At 42.2% G+C, this 19,118-nt stretch overlaps 2 protein-coding genes across 3 annotated transcripts in view; one reads left to right on the forward strand and one right to left on the reverse strand.

Annotated features, from left to right (window-relative positions):
* LOC126297673 (elongation of very long chain fatty acids protein-like) overlaps nt 1–19,118 on the reverse strand; it is a 173,301-nt gene that overhangs the window by 99,256 nt on the left and 54,927 nt on the right. The window lies entirely within an intron of this gene.
* On the forward strand, nt 5,382–18,950 carry LOC126298108 (uncharacterized). The gene is made up of 2 exons (XM_049989429.1): nt 5,382–5,616; nt 17,989–18,950. The coding sequence occupies exons 1-2, from the start codon at nt 5,382–5,384 to the stop codon at nt 18,948–18,950; spliced, it is 1,197 nt and encodes a 398-aa protein (XP_049845386.1).

Raw genomic sequence — 19,118 nt, forward strand, 5'->3', positions numbered from 1 at the left:
TGCTGACCGACCTCGTAATTTACGCCCACTAAAGCTACAACTTGGTCGTAATTACTAAAATAAATTTCGTGAAAACATTTTGTAACATATTTTCAACTCCGGGAAGTCAATGAAATCGTGTTACAAGCTGCCACTACGTCTTGCTTGCTGTTAAATGCTAGTCATTATACACACATCAAAACAAGTTTTGCATCACCTCGGTTCCGAGAGTTCCGGAACCTGTACAGAAAACTGGAAGCGAGATCAACAATCATTTCCACCCTTTTACTGCTCATGAAAATCGCACAGTGGATGTTGTACCACCATACATCGAGACCATCAGAGGTGGTGATCCAGATTGTTTTGCACTCTGGTACCTATTACCAAACATTTGAGCATGTAACTCAAGTAGATGAAAATCGTAATATTGGTACTGACCTTTAACCACAAAGTGTCATTTATCATTGAAATCCGCAAATACACCGTCATCGGCGTGCTTTTTTGTCCACGAAGTAATCGCTGCGGATGTCCATCTTGAGTTTTCTCTACGAACCATAGACATTAGTGCGGCGGGGTGTCTTGCTCGCCTCGACTACACAGAAAACCGCAGCACGAGTGCCAGGAAATCGATGGAGTCATCTGGCGAAACGAGATTAACATATGGTTCTTAAAGAAGGGCTGCAGATTTTTCATTAGCTGTAGGGGCAAAATCTACATCAGCGTCTTCATTCATACCGATCAAGTAATCGTATGGTGCGTGGCGGAAGGTACTTTGTGCCTACTACTGATTTCCTTTACTGTTACACCGTCAGACAGACCGAGGAGAAAACAGCTGTCTGTCTGTCTCCTTACGAGACCTAAATTCTCTTATCTTACTTGCGTAGTCCTTAAGCGAAGTGTACGTTGGCAGCATTAGGATCGTTCTGTAGTCAGCTTCAAATGACACGAAATTTTCTCAATAGAGTTCCTCGAAATTGACGTCGCATCCCGTCCACATACTCCCATTTGAGTACCTTAAGCATCGCCGTAATACTTGCGTGTTGATCCAAATTACCGTTAATAAATCTAGCAGCCAGCCTTCGAATTGCTTCGATATCATCCTTTAAGCCACTGGTTCCCAATCAGTAGTCCAAACACCGCGAGCGGTCCGCAAGAGTCGAAATATGATCCGCGAAAGACTTAAAATTTCAAACGATTATTCGTTTGAAGTTAATAATCCCTTTTACGCGGTCGGTGTAGCGCTGCGCGGTCGGTGAGTGCCAATGTGCGTGGGTGGCCGGGGTACGGAAAATGATGGACGTCACAGCATGGGACGAGCCGGTCAATAATGAGCGTTCTTTTGCCTTGCTCAGCGGTCTCAGTGACTGCATTTGTCTGTTTAGTGGTTCTATGGTATCAGAAGTTTAACTGACTGTTGGTCCTTAACATGCTTATCAATTTATGGCGTACAAAAAAAAGTTCCAATTTTTCTATGTTAAATATCCTTTAATCCAAACTATTTTTTACAAAAGGGGAAATAGACGTGAGTATATCTATGTATGTTTGTGTTACAGAAAGTTCACAGCAGTTAGGTGCATTTCGTTGAATACCTAATTGGAATATAACATTACATAATAACAATATGCAATTAAAATAAATGTAGTAGAAGTATTTATTCATTATTATTTTATTGATTTTATTATGAAAATACATTATGTTTACATTTTTGCTTTTTATGTTTCTATTGGACTGCATTTCTGTTTTATTTTCAGATATTAGTCCAAGAGGAAATCCGATATGAATTACATTAAATTCGGATTTACTTTGATTTAAAGTAACGGGGAATAAAATTCGCGAACGTTTCTTTGAAGCCATCGAAATTAAAACGCCGCTTAGAAACGGTTCGTCCTAATTTCTCTGACCGACTACCAAAATTCTGCGAAGGAAAGTTAGTGTGCTTCGAAAAAAATATAATAAAATTCAGGCTTAGTGGTATGAGATTTGCATCCTCTGAGAAATAATCGATAGTCTCATTTGAGGTATCTAAATTCATAGCGCAATCAAAACAGTTTCTCACAACGGATGAAACACACTTGAAACCTTGTTTAATGAAAGTTCTTTTAGTTAAAATATCGCCATATTTAACTCTGCAGTGTGATGAATCGACCGACATTTCTAGTCGTTTGTTACTTGTGTTCATCAATTTTTTAGAAGACTAAAACAAAGAGCATTTAATTTCGCGGGAACTGCAAGTTATCGGCGTCATCAAAATAAGAACCGAATATTTCTAAAACTAGTCCAGTATGTCGGAAAATGCTTATCGGTTTCTGTACAGATGGCAGAACAGAAGAATTCTTAGACATTAACAACGAATTGTATCATACATCGCCAGACGTTAACTTCCAAGACTCTTCCTTAATGTCTTAGTAGTACAATGCAATTGATCATAAATGTGATACATATCAAAAGCAGTACCTTAAATAGGCTGTCGAAAGGTAACATGCTATTAAGATCATACGATTTCAGAGGAGAGATTGAGTTGTTTATACGTGGAAAAAAATTTAAGTCTTACTATGACAGCTTTCTGAGCTGACAGCTCCTACGTTAAGCTTTTCTTGTGGATATTTTCACACACTTTAGCTGAATTTGCAGTTGGAAGATTCCAGAACCGTATTTAGAAGCCATTTCAGATATATTTATCTTTGAAGATAAACTTCTTGAGTCTATTTGCCAACTTCAGTTATGGATAGGCAAAATAGGTGAAAATAATGATTTGTGTTCGTGACATTAAACGCACTCCATGATGAAAAATATGAAACTATTAAAACAGAAAAGATAACATTAAGAGTGATCTGCAATTACTGAATGATGAATTCAATCATTACTTCCGAGAGTATAGCAAAACACATGCTAAAGTTAAGCAAAAACTGATTCACAACCCTTTTGGCACTTATTTGAGAGATTACAAAAGAAATTCAGGAAGATCTCACTTGATTCCAGAATTGTAGGAACTGGATCAGATTCTCTTAAGCAGTTTTCGTGCAAAAAAGCAATTTCATACAATAAAATTTGAAAAATTTCCTCGCACTCTCTTATGCCTTACTATACAGCTTATTTAAGCGAACAAGGGTTGTTCTTTTTTGGTAATTAAAACCATGTCCAGCAATCGACTGAAAGAAGGGGAAGACGTGAGTGTAGCTTTGAGCTAATTAGTCCCAGGTTTACCGAACTGCTACAGAGGATGCAAGCTCAAAAATAATTTGTGCAAACCGAATTTAATTTTTATTTAAAATGTTGAGTTCTTTTATAACAGTAGAAGTAATGCCGTTTTCTTGTGAGTTTAACGAATGTGTTAGATGTTTATATTAATGTTTACCTTACACTGAGTATTTTTCTTCAGCTTTGTGGTCCCCACTACCAACAAAGTAGTCTGAGTGGTCCATGGACTAAGGAAGGTTAGGAGCCACTGCCTTAATCCTACCTGGTGGTGATCCCAAACACTATAGCAATACTCATGAACGGGTCGCGATAACGTTTTATATGCGGTGTCCTTTACAAGTGAATCATACTTCCCTAAAACCCTGCCAATAAACCGAAAGAGACTATACGCCTTCCCTAACACAATCCTTGTATGATCGTTCCATTTCAAATCACTTTCCAACTTCAAGCCTAGACATTTAACCAACGTTAATGTGTCAAGCAGCACACTAGTGATGGTGTATTACAACATTACGGGACTGTTTTTCCTACTCATCTACATTCACTTGCAGTTATCTATGTTTAGATCAAGTTTACATTCATCACACCACACACAGATCTCTCATCTTCCTACAGTCACTTAAAGACGACACCTTCGCGTCCACAACAGCATCCTTAAACAGATGCACATTGCGGTTCACCCTGTCGTCCCCATTATATAACGGTGCTATCCCGATTCCCTGGGACACTCCTAAGGATACCTTTACATCTGATCAGCACTAGCCATTGAGGCCAACATACTGGTTCTGTTACTTAAGTCTTGAGCCACTCACATTTATGGGAACTTGTCTTGTATGTACCTTCATGACCAGTCCGCAGAGTGGCACCGTGTCCAACGCCTTTCGGAAATCTGGGAATGTGAAATTAGCCTGTTGCCCTTCATCCATGGATCGCAGTATCTCATGTGAGGAAAGGGCAATTTGAGTTTCGCACGAGCGATGCTTTCTAAAACCGTGACGATTTGTGGACGTAAGCTTTTTCCATCTCAAGGATTATTGCTCGATCCGGCGTTTAACATTTGCCAACAATATCATGACAGGAGGATGTTAAAGCCTTTATATACTGAGGTGATGAAAGTCATGGGATACCCCCTCGTATCTTGTCCGACTTCTTTTTGTCCAGCGTACTGCAGCAACTATGTGGCGTGGACCGAACAACTCGTTCGAAGTCCCCTGTAGAAATAATGAGCCTCGATTTCTTTTCGATGGGTTTCATGTCCGGCGAACTGGGTGGCGAAACCAATCTCTCTAACTGTCCACAACGTTCTTCCAAACCAATCGCGAAGAAATGTGGCTAGGTGACATGGAGCATCGTTTTTGGGAAAAATGAAGTCCATGAATGGCTGCAAATGGTCTCCAGTTAGCCGAACGTAACCATTTCCAGTATCTGATCGGTTCAGTTTGACCAGAGGACCCAATCCATTGCAGGTAAACACAGCCCAAACCATCAGCTTGCACAATACCTTGTTGAAAACTTGGGTCCATGGCTTCGTGGGCTGTGCACCACACTAACTCTATAATCGGCTGTTACCAACAGAAATCGTGACTCATCTGACCAGGCAACGGTTTTCCAGTCGTCGAGGATCCAGCCGATATAGTCACGACCCAGTAGAGACACTGCAGGCGATGTCGTGCAGTTAGCAAAGGCACTCGCGTCAGTCATATGCTGCCAGTTCATTAGTGCCAAATTTCCCCGCAATGTTATAACGGATACGTTCGTCATACAATTTGATTTCTGTGGTTATTTCACGCAGTGTTGCTTGTCTGGTAGCACTGACAACTACACAAATGCCGCTGCTCTCGGTCGTTAAGTGAAGGCCGTCGGCCACTGCGTTGACCGTGGTGAGAGGTAATGCCCGAAATTTGATATGCTAGGCTCTCTTGATACTGTGGATCTCTGAATATTGAACTCCCTAACGATTTCCGAAATCTAATGTCGCATGCATCGAGCTCCAGCTACCATACCGCGTTCAAAGTCTTGATTCCCTTTGTGCTGCCATGATCACATTGGAAACTTTTTCACAAATCCCAACTCCGCCAATGCACTGCCGTTTTATACCTTGTGTACACGTTGCTACCGTCATCTGTCTATGCGCATCTCACTATCCCGTGATTCGTCACCTCAGTTTATTTCCAGAGGACATTCAGCTATACTGTATTGGCGTAATGATGCGTTTAGAGACCTGGGTTAAACCAAAGGTCAGAAGACAACAGGTTTGCGGATACTGGCATCGGCGCAACCTGCACGTGCTGGCGGCAGGTGATGGCGCGGTCGGCGACCTCGCCGGCATTACATGCGTAGACGCGCGCCGCCGCTTTCCTGCTTCCTGCTTCCCGCAGCCTCGCTGCCTTGAGACTACTCGCCAATGTCGCCGCTACGGCGACCGCTGCCTACGCAAAGGTCGCAGCATCACGTTCTCTCACGTGCAGCTCTTTCGGGGTGAAATGACAAAATTTCTCAGGCAGTACTTCCGCTGCAGCATTCAAGCTCGAGGAGCACATCGTTACAACGTATAATCCATTTCGATTTTTGTTTTTATTAAACTTTTTTCTGTATGCAGTCTATTGTCAAGATGTTATCTCGAACGTGTTTCATCTGTCACACTGGGTGCAATATACAGCGAGAAATGACAGGTAAACGTAGAGGAAAGTTGGATAAATTTTAAGTTTTTGAGATTTCTTTTCTTATAGCCTAAATAGTATGTTACAAAATTTATTTATACAATGCCACCCTGAACAGCAGGTTTTTTTTCTTCGTATCTAATTAATGGAAATTATGAGAAAAATGAACCCACTATATTTTATGAACATCTGCAAGTGGTACAAATAAGGAAACTGGTTTTGTAATTTGCACCAGAATGTCCATAAAATGTACCATTATTACAAACTATGTCGCAGAACTTGAATATAACCCTAGTCTAAGGAGGGTTTCAAATTTTTGCAGATGCTGCAACTTAACTTTCGCTCCTGTCTCTCCCAAGTATAAAATAGTCTAACATAACTGGAACTGAAGTACTAGATAGAACGAAGTGTGGCCCAGTAGACTCGCGGTAGTTCACAAAACCTGAGGTCTGGGATTCAATCAGCAGTTGGCTTTAGGATTTTTCCTGTCATAGTTTCTTTCATTTCTGCAATGATCTTTACTATGAAACATGCTAAAGTGCACTGTGATTACGTGTGTACTACAAACTTTAGCTCCCTCAGGACTGGCTGGTAAAGCACGTCCAAGATCGGAGGAAGATGAGGGTGTGTGTATATATACACCACCTAACTATGACCACATCCAGTCCATTACTGCGGTGTTCAGACGATTTTCGTGTCGAGAATAGAGTTTCTTTACTTTAAAGTATATTGGAGGATATGAAGGTTGGAGACACTGTCGAAATGGATGTCAGACCGCCTATCTGCAAGGTGTTGCTCACGTAGGCACCAACGACGCCTATCGTATGGGTTCTGAGGCTATCCTAATTTCGTACAGATGGCTGCAGGAGATTGTTAAGACTGCTCGATTCGCATTGCAGCATTGTTCCCAGAGTTGATCTTGATCCTTTGGTTTGGAGCCGAGTACTGCATCTCAACAAAAAGCTTCGTCGACTGACGGTCTTGGCTGCAGATTGCTAGACCTGCGTTGTGGTGCGGGGATTTGTAGAGCTCGCCTTGATAGGTCAGAGTGCACTACACTAGGGAAGCAGCTATTCGGATACAGTACTTGTGGAGTGCACATAAGGGTTTTTTAGGTGCTCTGATGAACACTCGCCAGTCGATATGCAGCAAGGGAAACCAAAAGACTGTCGGAAAGAGATTAGAGACCATAGGAGTTGACAAAAATATCGTCTCTAGTGAGATCTAAGTTGAGTCACAGTGAAGTTATCTGGTTGCGTATAACAGGTGCAACTGAAACCAAGTTAATTGCTGGATGTTTTTACTGGCCATCTGTTTCTGCTGTGACAGGCCTAGAGACATTCAAAGATAGTCTCGGGTCAATAGCACGCAAATATCCAAATCATGGAATACTAGTTGGAAGCAATTTTAACTTGCCACATATAGGCTGGGAGACCTATGGATTCATTGCGGGGAGCACAGACAGTCGTGCGAAATTCTTTTGGACGCGTTTTCTGAGAACTGTGTAACAGCTACCCCGGCAGCACACACGCAATGCAAATATCTTAGATCTTTTGGCTACAGATAGGCCGGACGTTTTCTACAATGTCAGTATAGAAATGGGGATTAGCGATCATGATGGCGTTATAGCAACTATGATTACGAACGTTAATAAATCAGTCAAGAATGCTCGGAGAATGTTTATGCTAAACAGAGCAATAAGCAGTCATTAGTATCTCAGACAGTGAATCAGCATCAGTTCCAGTAAGATGGATGTAGTGGAATTATGGGCGAAGTTTAAGTAGATACGCATGTGGTCTGAATAGTTGTGTGCCTAGTAAGTGGATAAACGATGGAAAAGCCCCACCGCGGTTTTATATCTAAATTCGTCGGAGGCTGAGAAGCAGAGGCTGTTGCACTCACAGTTCAAAAGGGAACGCATAAATAATGGTGAGTGAAGATTAGTAGACATTCGGGCGTCTGCTGAAAGATCTATGCGCGAAGAACAGAACTACCACCAACATCACGCCTTAGAAAAAGATCTGGAAAAAGATCTGGCAGATAAACCTAGGAAATTCTGATCTTACGTAATATCGGTAAGGGGGTCTAGGAATACCATCCAGTACCCTGTTGATCAGTTTGGTGTGGTAGTAGAATTTCACGTCAAGAAATCGTTCTTACTGGAGAATCGTGCAAACATTGTCATTTGACCATCGGACAGACTGCCATGTAGACGAAATAGTGGTAAGCATCCCTGACACAGAGAAACAACTGCAGGATTTGTGAGTAAATAGGTCATCAGGTCCAGATAGAATCCAGTTCGGTTTCACAAAGAATACTCCACGGCACTAGCCGCTTATCTAGCTTGCATTTATCGTGAATCTCTCTCCCAGCACGAAGTCTAAAACGACTGAAAAAAGCGCAGATGAGTCCGTTGTATAAGAGTAAAAGAACGGACCCGCAAAATTACAGATTAAGATCCTTAACTTCTGTTTGCTGCAGAATCCTTTAACATATTCCGAGTTTGACTATAATAAATTTTCTTCAGACAGAGAAGCTGATGTCCACGAATCAGCCTAGTTTTAGAAAGCATCGATCGAGGGAAACTCACCTTGCCCTTTTCTTACATGATATACTACGAACTATGGGTCAAGGGCAACAGCAGATTCCGTATTACTAGATTTCCGGAAAGCATTTGACACGGTGCCCCATTGCAGGCTGTCAACGAAGGTACGAGCATATGGAATAAGTTCACAGGTAGGCGAGTGGCTCGAAGACTTTAGTAATAGAACGCAGTATGTTCTCCTCGACGGCAAATATTCATTAGAGAAAAGGGTATCGTCAGGAGTGCCCCAGGGAAGTGTGATAGAAGCGCTGATTTGGTGGACAGGGTTGGCAGCAATCTGCGGTTGCTTCCTGATGGTGGTGTGGTGTACAGGGATATGTCGAAGATGAGTGACTGTTGAAAATACAAGACGACTTAGATAAATTTTCAGCTGGTGTGATGAATGGCAGCTAGGTGTAAATGTGGAAAAATGTAAGTTAATGCGAATGGGTAGGAATATAAAACCTGTATTGTTCTGATACAGTATTACTAGTGTCCTACTTCACACAGTGAAGTCGCTTAAATATCTGGCGTAACGTTGCAAAGCGATACGATAAGCAAGGAGCATTTGAGAACTGTGGTAGGGAAGACGAATGGTCGACTTCTGTTTATTGGGAGAATTTTAGGGAAGAGTGGTTCACCTGTAAAGGAGAACGCATCCAGGACGCTGGTGTAACCTAGTCTTGAGTACTGCTGGAGTGTTTGGGATCCCTACCAGGTCGCATTGAAGGTGGACATTGAAACATTTCAGAAGAGGGCCGCTAGATTTGTTACGAGTAGGTCCCCCCAACAACAATAACAACTAGCTGTTACGGAGAGGCTTCGGGAACTCAAATGGGAATCGATGGAGAGAAAACGTTTTCGAAAAACACAATAGAGAAAGTTCAGAGAACCGGCATTTGAATGTGATTGCTGCCATCATACATTGCGATTAAGGAACGCAAAAAGACGATTCGAGAAATCAGGGCTCATACGGAGGTATATAGATAGCCGTCTTTCCCTCGCTCTTTCTGGAGGTTGGAACATGACAAGAAATGACTATTAGTGGTACTGGGTACCCTCCGCCACGCACCGTACGGCATCTTGCGGACTATACGGAACTGTGGTGCTACGAATGTAATATTTTACAAGAAATAAGTGTTAATTTGCATGTGGCGTGTTTACTCGATAATGAAAAAAGGCAACTTTTAATGTAGTAACTTTATTAAATCAAATAGCATCATGTCTACAGACTTCGGATTATCTCGTGAATTCATCTTATTACAGACCTATTATCCTTGCTGCGTAAAAATATATTATCTATATATTAGTTTAACGGTATTATAAACTGGAGCATTTTGGGCTTTATTTATTCAGTTATTCATTATAAAATTATAAATTTTCGCTACTGTATCTCACATCCGAATGCTGCACCGAATACGGGACGCTGCGAAACACGATCCCAAAATAAGTCTCGCTCGTTCTCAGATAAGACCCCAACGAGATTTTTAGTTTGTCAACTGAAGTCTGAGAATCCTAAGATTGTGCGTTTTAAGTTCGTTCTCCAACTTGGATGCAACTTTTTTCCCTACGTAAAATGTGTTTTCTCACAAACAAATCAGTAGTTTGACATTGTGTGAAGTTCTCTTGCATTCATTGTGTGTGCGTAGATTTTTGTAATTTTTCGGTAGTGGAGCACGCCGCTGGACCAGTTCCCCTGAGACATTCAAGGATACTTGTAAAACGTTCTGCAAATCTGGAGAACTCTCCTCTCACTGTTGTCAGTCATTTGGATCAAATCCTCTAAGACTTGCGGCCAGGAAAGTAAATTTTTCTGATAGTGGGTTCGTGGTGCGGGCTGACAGTATGGTCTACGACAACTTTAATTCGCAAACAGTCCATCAACGTATGGGCTACCGCTGTACTGCACACCTACTTCCCACCTGTGCGACATTTTCCTCATCGCTAAATAAATTTTTTCGCCAGAATGATGAAGTGAAATCGTCGACTAAATAAAAATGCAGAACTCCAATTGCTAAATTTCGAAGGAACATAGCTATTAATAATGTCAAAGCGTTGACTATTTTGTGGAAAAATGCACTTTACACAAAGAAAAAAGCTACAGCCATGTGAGGATGCTCACTAAACCTAAGAGCACGAATGCAGCACAGGACATTCTCAAAATTATAGGTCACCTCACCAGTCACTTTTAGTCAGTATTACGAATAAACTTTTCACGTGTTTTCTCAAAAACTACGATGAACTAATATTCAAAAAAACTGTGTTTTTACGCAAAATTGAGTCGCTGTTACAAGACAGAAAATAACAGTAATCAGTTCCTCCTTGAGGATCTCAAATCACATTTTTCTCCATGTTAATAGTATATATATCAATTTCAATCAAGAAAATGCCTGAGAACTGAAACCCACATTCCCATTGCTGTTTCTGGGCTATCAAATTTGATCCATAATATAAAAATCTTCTAATACATTATCCAAGGTCGACTTTCATTACTTACAAGGGGAGGCTACAGCGTTGAGATCACAGATTTTCTTCAAACTCTGTACACATTTAAGTTGGACATTAAAAGAATATAATGTGCACTACTCTGACAATTCAGAGAAAATCTGAAGAGAAGTTTTGCGTGTATTATGTGGCCTAGGTGTCTGTGCGTACGAGCCAGAGTTCATGGTGGTCAAGTGATTAGCATTCGAGTTTCGTTAAAGCGAATATGTATGAAGCGATTGTTCGACTCCTGTTCAAACTAAATTACTTTTTTCCACCGCTGGTCATGTCATCTAATTTATATGATATTAGAAAGTTAATATAATGAAAAAAACCACGTGTACCTGCGTGAAATATCTGCAAAAAAGTTTCAATTTATGTTTTCCATGTCCGTAGGACAAATAACATGGCGAGAGCATATCCGACAAGTAATTTTACATCTTGTGGTCCGGCTCATTGTAACTTACTATATTCCTGATTGTGAATAACATCATTCGCATCAATATTTATCGAGGTTTTACTTGGGTTATCCAAGCCTGTCCCTCGTCCTCTAAATTTTAACACACAGTAAATCAGCAATTATATGAAATTACTACAACTTCATAAAAATACACGTGGGTTTTTTCCCTTTACATTACCTCTCAAATGTCATACTAAATAATGTGACCAGTGATAAAAAGAATACAGATTAAAAGTGTTCGTGGGATTCAAACCATAGCCTAGTGAATGACCCTCTTGCTACTCGCGAAAGCTAACCACTTGTCCACAATGACTTACGTCCGTCACCTTCGCACAGCTATATAAGCCAGATAATAAAAACGTGAAATTTTTCTTGCGATGGTATCGGAATTGCCAGAGAAGTGCATATTAATACTTCCACATTACGTTGTATTAATGGCCTACTAAAGGTGTACAAAGTTTGAAATAATTCCTTGATTTCAACGTCGCCGCCTCCCCTCGCTATAAGAGTTCAAAATAAACAAAGAATATATATCTAGTTTTAGTAAACATCACAGCACGACGGCTACAATAAAAGCAACTGAAGACCAGCTATACTCCATAGACAACCGTGACGACTTCTGTAACTAGACTTCAGCGAAGTAATCGATACATTTAACTTTGCTGTCCAATACTTTTGTGAGATTGATGCCTGTGTTAGCTGTGGAGATGGAAGTTTTAATGTAAGGGAGTGCTGTTATATGTGCCTTGAGCTTAACACTAATGACATATTAATGAAATCTCTTCGGTACTGTTCCTCCTGTAAATAACATTTCAGTGTTCATGATGTCGATCTCTCCTTAAGCGACGAAACAGAATAAGGTAACGTTAGCGTCAGATGTGTGCCTAATCAGAGTCTAAAATTAAATACAAATACCTCCGAGATCATTTACACACGCCACCCAGTAGTTAACAGGTCACGAATAGGTTTTTCCTATTCTACCTGCATATCTGATCAAAAGACGCTAAAGAATTTAGTTGACTAGTAACCCAGTTAAATAAACTGGCTGCGTCACAGGGAAGCTTCTGCTTTTGTCTGTAATGTGCAAAGATTTCGTTCGTTTTCAAAGCATATAAAACACGTCTACACAGTCAATTTGGCGAGCGTTCACGACTGTGATGGAGTCCAACACCGCCCTCATCTCGTGGTCGTGCGGTAGCGTTCTCGCTTCCCACGCCCGGGTTCGATTCCCGGCGGGGTCAGGGATTTTCTCTACCTCGTGATGGCTGGGTGTTGTGTGGTGCCCTTAGGTTAGTTAGGTTTAAGTAGTTGTAAGTTCTGGGGGACTGATGACCGTAGATGTTAAGTCCCATAGTGCTCAGAGTCATTTGAACCATTTTTTACAGTCCAAAACAGCACTATTATTGGAAAATCTACACGCGTAGTGCTAACTACGAATGTTTGTGCGCGTTAGTCTGTAGCATTCTTCTATTTCAATACTCTAGTTTTCATTGTTATTTAAATATTAGTCATTAAACGTTTTCTAAGTATCTGAAAATATCTAGTTATTTGTAATTCGAATTTTCTATTGTTTATGAAATGAAACTTGGACCAAAATTTCTCCCTAAAATAATGTGAGAAAATGTGTCGAGGAGGGATGTTTTTTTTTTTTTTTTTTTAGAAAATCTTAATCCATCACAACCCAAACTGCTGCTCGAAAATGAGACTTAGAACCGGTTAGTTGTAGCTCTAAGCCAAAACGTTGGTGTTTTGGTATTACAAACAATTCTTGCACATAATGGACATCCGTCAAAGAGCACTGACTACATATGATGCATTGCACTGTATTAGATTGCAGTGCATCAATTTAGGGGGTTGAAGCTTCACACCCGAGACAAAAAAAACTGTATTTAGCGAAAGTGGATTTATACATTTTTATCTAGCAAGCACGGAATAAGGAACTCATTTCCTCTTATGATTTTTAATAAACAATAATGCATACAGAGTAATACTCTGTCTTGTTATTTATGTTCTCATTATTTCACTGTAATTTTCCTGTTTATGGCAACTATAGTTAATTCAGTGTTCCAAAATTCCCCATTTACGTTTATAACACAACTGGGGAAGGAATATGTTAGTGGTGACGTTCTCGGGATTTCATCTGCGTAGTGCTGGCAGTCACAAGACATTAAGATCTTTATCAAAAAACTTACGTCTCGAGAATAAATAATTTTGTAGTTTCACACAAACGCACACCATCTTCAAATTAAAAAGAATTATTATGCACCTTTCCACCAAAGAAATGTGACAAAAAGACTAAATCAGTGAAAAAAGTTTTTCTACTAACTAGGACGATAAGGTTACTGTAAACACTTAGTGATGTGCATGATCTGCACGTAAGGTATAGTTTCAAAAACTGACGAAGTGGTTGTCTGGTGGCCATGAGGATCATGCTTCGTAGAAAATTGTTAAGGTAAAAAATCTGCACGTTGTGCAACTCATTTCAGGTTACGGACATAATGGCTAAAATCATGACTGCAGCCCATACGAACGCTTGTAGCAATTTTCCACGCTTAGCTGTACAGTAATTTTAGTCGTTTCCTGCACGAAACGTCTTCGAAGTACGTCGCAGTTTCTCAGTTTTCTCTGAAAATATTGCTGTCCACATTATGCCTGTGTTGTGTTATGACACTATTATAATTTCTGACAGCCTGCATTTAATTTGTACCATCTAGTCATTACCAAGAACCACCTTTTTAAATCTTATCTGCTTCATTCTGTTTTCTCTCTCGTAACCAATGAACGTCGCCTTTCTATGACACTTCAGTAACTGTCTTGTGCCTCAGTATCAGTGCTACTGTAGTTCTGTGTTAGTGTCATCCAAACAAGTTTAACTTTGCTGCCAGACAAACGCGTGAACCCCTCTCGCTATAGGGTTTGCCCACACAGGTAGACAGCCATTGCTTTGTGCTGCATTTTGCTGTTACTTGTGGAAATTTAAAACAAAGCTCCTACTCCTGTCTTCTAGTGGTTGGTCCGACTGTAGTGTTACACGAATGAAAAAATGAGATTTTTGTGAAGACAAGTTACCCAACGATATTGATTTGTAATCAGACATCGTTTTTAGAGGCATTCCGTTACAAGCAAATGACACAGAAGCAACCCATTTTGCCAGGTTTGGGCAGAAGTTTTGAGATGACAAGACTTCGCAGCAAGGACATCAGTGGAATTCCATTTTGTCATCACTAAATTATGAAGTAAGGACATAAATCAGCACTTACGTCATATCGACGGATCGGGACTTTCCACACCATCTACTCTTCTTACGTTATGAATGTGAAAATAACAGGATATGAGTAAGTAAACACATATCCCTGGAGTTTCGCATTAATACCATTCGAGCATTGACCTTCAGTTTGTAGAGACATAGACGACGTAAGTCTAAGACATTTGCTAAACAATACGGGTTTCCATGAAAACTAATGAAATTGTCTGGGAGGACGAATATTCGTGTTAATAGTCAAAACGCCTAACGATGACCATAATCTATGAAATTTTATTGTGCTTGACCAAAGAAAATTTCTGTTGAAGCCATGGTGCATACGCGTTTTCCTATGATCCATTTTTTCTAAAAATTCATGTTTGGCAGCTTAGTCGTACGGCCAACTCATTAGCATCTCTTCGAAGTCTCTATCGTCTTTTATACGTAGAAAGAAGGGTTTTAGATTAGATGCATCTCATTAAGCTAATATCTAAAGTTATCTCTGGATTCTTTATGTAATATGAAAGACACACACAATAACGTCATATTTGAAAAACTACTACATGCCCAACTCGGACTAAGCCGCACCCTTTATTTTTTTTTTTTAAGCCAGTGACTGTCTCTAGGCCATGGACATCTATTGCCTATGAATTTCTACAGTAAAAGTTCTAAATAACTAAGAAGACTCGTTTCTTCAGAATACAACTGTTTCACGTTTTCACAGATCTTTGTAACGCTTCCCTCACTCCCAATATCTATGAGTGATATACTTTAAATTTGGAACTGTGGCTGCAGGAAACGCAAAATAGTCCTGCTATCACTTAGCATAAAATCAGTGATTTATGTTTTAATAAAAAAGCAGTCCAGATTGCACTTACTTTATTTTCAATTCTGGTAACCGGTTTCGGTCTAAAGGACCATTCTCGGATCGAAGACTCCAGATGACGTGAGGAGCCAGGGCACGGAACAGCTGCGTAGTTTTAGTCTGTACCTGTTACCAGAATTTAAAGAAGTTACGCTATGGGCTCCTTTTTATTAAAATGTGAAGTACAATCCCTGTTCCGCAATATCATCGGCAATTATTAATTATTTCTGCCACAAAAAATATTAGCTGGAAATTTCTTTTTCCACGCTAATCTACTATGAAGAACACTACAGTCAGATTTTCTTTAAATATTTATCACAAATCATATGTGTTTCTGAGATGATGATCCATCTTTATGATTCTTAAGTTTATCTGATAAGTGTCAGATTACAAATCCGAATGTCCGGTTGGCCCTCCCCAGGAGGTTTTTGTTTGTGCCACTTCTCACATCTGTCAGTGACCTGGTAAGACAAGAAGTGTCGAGTCGGACAGTAGTACAGAGTAAAAGAAAAAAAAAACTGTAGGTCCGTCCTTATATGGCCGTGTAAGTCAGGTTCAAAGTCCGAAAGGAAGGCTATGCTAAACTGTCTTCAGCAGGGTAATGTGTAATAACGGAACACACTTGGTAAAACACTGCTATCCTCAAAGTTACCTCATGGTTGAGCCCTTCAAGACAACGAATCATACCTTAAACAGATGAAAGCAAAGCAGTTAACTTAAAAAATCAGTTTATGTAAAAGCTGTACCAGTTCGAAGAACATTGTGACGAAAGAGCCGCATTCTAAAGACATCGTCCTTGGAAACCTAAAGTTGATTGTTTCGAAAGTACACTCTTTTACTCGTCTCTAGAGCACTTTCAATTAGCCTAGTGTGTGAGCCTAACTGGAAGCATACAACCGAAAAGGAGAGTAAGAGAGGCTGACGTCTGAACCATTGTCTAGTGACTACTGACTTGCGCGATGAACAAGTAATGAGATGACACCAGTGTAACAGTACAGTGTGCAAGTTATTCGCGCCGAGGTTACACTTTCAGGTATCTCTCGAGGGAAACTCCCAATCGCACCCCCTCAGATTTAGTGGTAAGAAAGACCAATGGACAGCCCGTCGAAAACTGGGCACAGAGCAAGCATGAAAACAGAACAAAAGTGTACTGAACTGAAAAAAAGCACAATAGAAACAGTGAACGGTGCAAATACAAGGAGTGCAACAGAGCAGTCTGGCAGAGCAACGGTGACGTCGTTAAGTGGCCACGGTGTTTAATTTCAAAGCGGGCGGCCAAGTTCAAAGCTCTGTCGTGCCAATGTTTTTCCGCTGTATTCAAATTTGTGTGTGTCGTGGTGTAACGTCTTTTTCCAACAGCGATGTTTAAGGAAAGGGCCTATAATTAAAGCTGATTCTGTACAAATACTATTAGCAGCCGAAGGGAAGTGGCTCTCGAATGGGAACCGCGAACATTTGCTGACAAGGCGCCAAGTCAACCGAATCCGCCACTGGAAAACGTCTGGTGTGTCATACACGGCGTTAGCGACAGTACGAGTGTCATGACAAATCTCTTGCCGTCGCACATAATTTGTACACCTGGTAAGTGAGTGAGATTGCCACTTTGCCCGATTTAGGTGTTACTGTGAATGCGATTACTCCCAATGAAACGATGGAAACAATCGTCTGTCACGTAAGATGCAACAAATGAACGCAAAAGTTTCACAATCACACAGTTTCTCTATGCTCTGTGAAAACAGGTCTTTTACGTTTTTGAAGTTACGTTCAGTTTTCGAAGTTTTAACTCTTGGGTTACTTTGTTGTACCATAGTTTATACACGCTTAGTTGTTTTCAATTATGTGAGACGACCATGTGGTACCTCGTCTGTTGCGACGGTAATGTATTTTTACCAAATGAATCATATTCTATAACCAATGTGTAGTATGGTAACTGCAAAGACTACAGAAAGGGAAACGTTTTCAATGACCAGACGGACAGTTCATAATGTTGTGAGAAAAACAAATTATATACTGCTCGTCAGCTACATAGTCCAACACCGTGACCACTTCACCACGACGCCGTGGCCGTTCCAGTGTGCTTTATATTATAGTTGTGAAGCTTGGGCTGTTCACTATTTTTTTTCGCAGCTCAGTACACTTTCATCCTGTTTTCATTCTTTATCTGTGTTCAGTTTCTGACGAGCGGTCCACTTAGCCATCTTACCAATAAGTCAGAGAGAGGGGGGGGGGGGGGGGGAGAAGAGACGGGTAGTTTTCCTTGTCAGAGATGTGGATCTATTAACGAAAGCTCTCATCACGAAAGTGGCAAATCCAACCAAACATGATGTTCAGAAATAGTAAAAAGTAGAAAAATTCGCTTTGACAAATCTGTCGTCTTATGTCACATCTCCACGTCAGCACTGATTCCTAGGACCATGATTGTTCGGTCCAAGGAGTAGGAAACTGTGCCCATAAGCAGGCAGTTGAGTACAAGCTACTATTCTATAAACAAGTGCTACAGGCTGTTTTCTGTGTTAGGTGGCAGAAAGGGCGGAAAGGCGGCGGCGGCGGCGGCGGCGGGAAGAAAGGGCGGCGGCGGCAGCGGCGGCGGGAAGAAAGGGCGGCGGCGGCAGCGGCGGCGGGAAGAAAGGGCGGCGGCGGCAGCGGCGGCGGGAAGAAAGGGCGGTGGCGGTGGCGGCGGCGGGAAGAAAGGGCGGAAAGGCGGCGGCGGCAGGATGAAAGGGCGGAAAGGGGGCGGCGGCGGCAGGACGAAAGGGCGGAAAGGGGGCGGCGGCGGCAGGACGAAAGGGCGGAAAGGGGGCGGCGGCGGCAGGACGAAAGGGCGGAAAGGGGGCGGCGGCGGCAGGACGAAAGGGCGGAAAGGGGGCGGCGGCGGCAGGAAGAAAGGGCGGAAAGGGGGCGGCGGCGGCAGGAAGAAAGGGCGGAAAGGGGGCGGCGGCGGCAGGAAGAAAGGGCGGAAAGGGGGCGGCGGCGGCAGGAAGAAAGGGCGGAAAGGGGGCGGCGGCGGCAGGAAGAAAGGGCGGAAAGGGGGCGGCGGCGGCAGGAAGAAAGGGCGGAAAGGGGGCGGCGGCGGCAGGAAGAAAGGGCGGAAAGGGGGCGGCGGCGGCAGGAAGAAAGGGCGGAAAGGGGGCGGCGGCGGCAGGAAGAAAGGGCGGAAAGGGGGCGGCGGCGGCAGGAAGAAAGGGCGGAAAGGGGGCGGCGGCGGCAGGAAGAAAGGGCGGAAAGGGGGCGGCGGCGGCAGGAAGAAAGGGCGGAAAGGGGGCGGCGGCGGCAGGAAGAAAGGGCGGAAAGGGGGCGCGGCGGCAGGAAGAAAGGGCGGAAAGGGGGGCGGCGGCGGCAGGAAGAAAGGGCGGAAAGAGGGGGGCGGCGGCAGGAAGAAAGGGCGGAAAGGGCGGAAAGGGGGCGGCGGCGGCAGGAAGAAAGGGCAGAAAAGAAGGAAGAAAGGAGGAAATGAGAAGGAAGGTATGGAGGCAAATTAAGATTTAATGTCTGGTCTACCACAAGGTTTGAGAAAACAGGCTCTGATTGGACTATGGTGGGGCAGACATAAGTTTTTAGGCTGTCGCGGTATTTGTCTCTATTGATTTAAACAGAATGTTGACATATTGGAGACTGTCCTATACAACCCGTGTATGCAGCGAGTGGAA

This window comes from Schistocerca gregaria, chromosome X (assembly GCF_023897955.1).
Source record: "Schistocerca gregaria isolate iqSchGreg1 chromosome X, iqSchGreg1.2, whole genome shotgun sequence".
NCBI classification, from domain to species: Eukaryota; Metazoa; Arthropoda; class Insecta; order Orthoptera; family Acrididae; genus Schistocerca; species Schistocerca gregaria.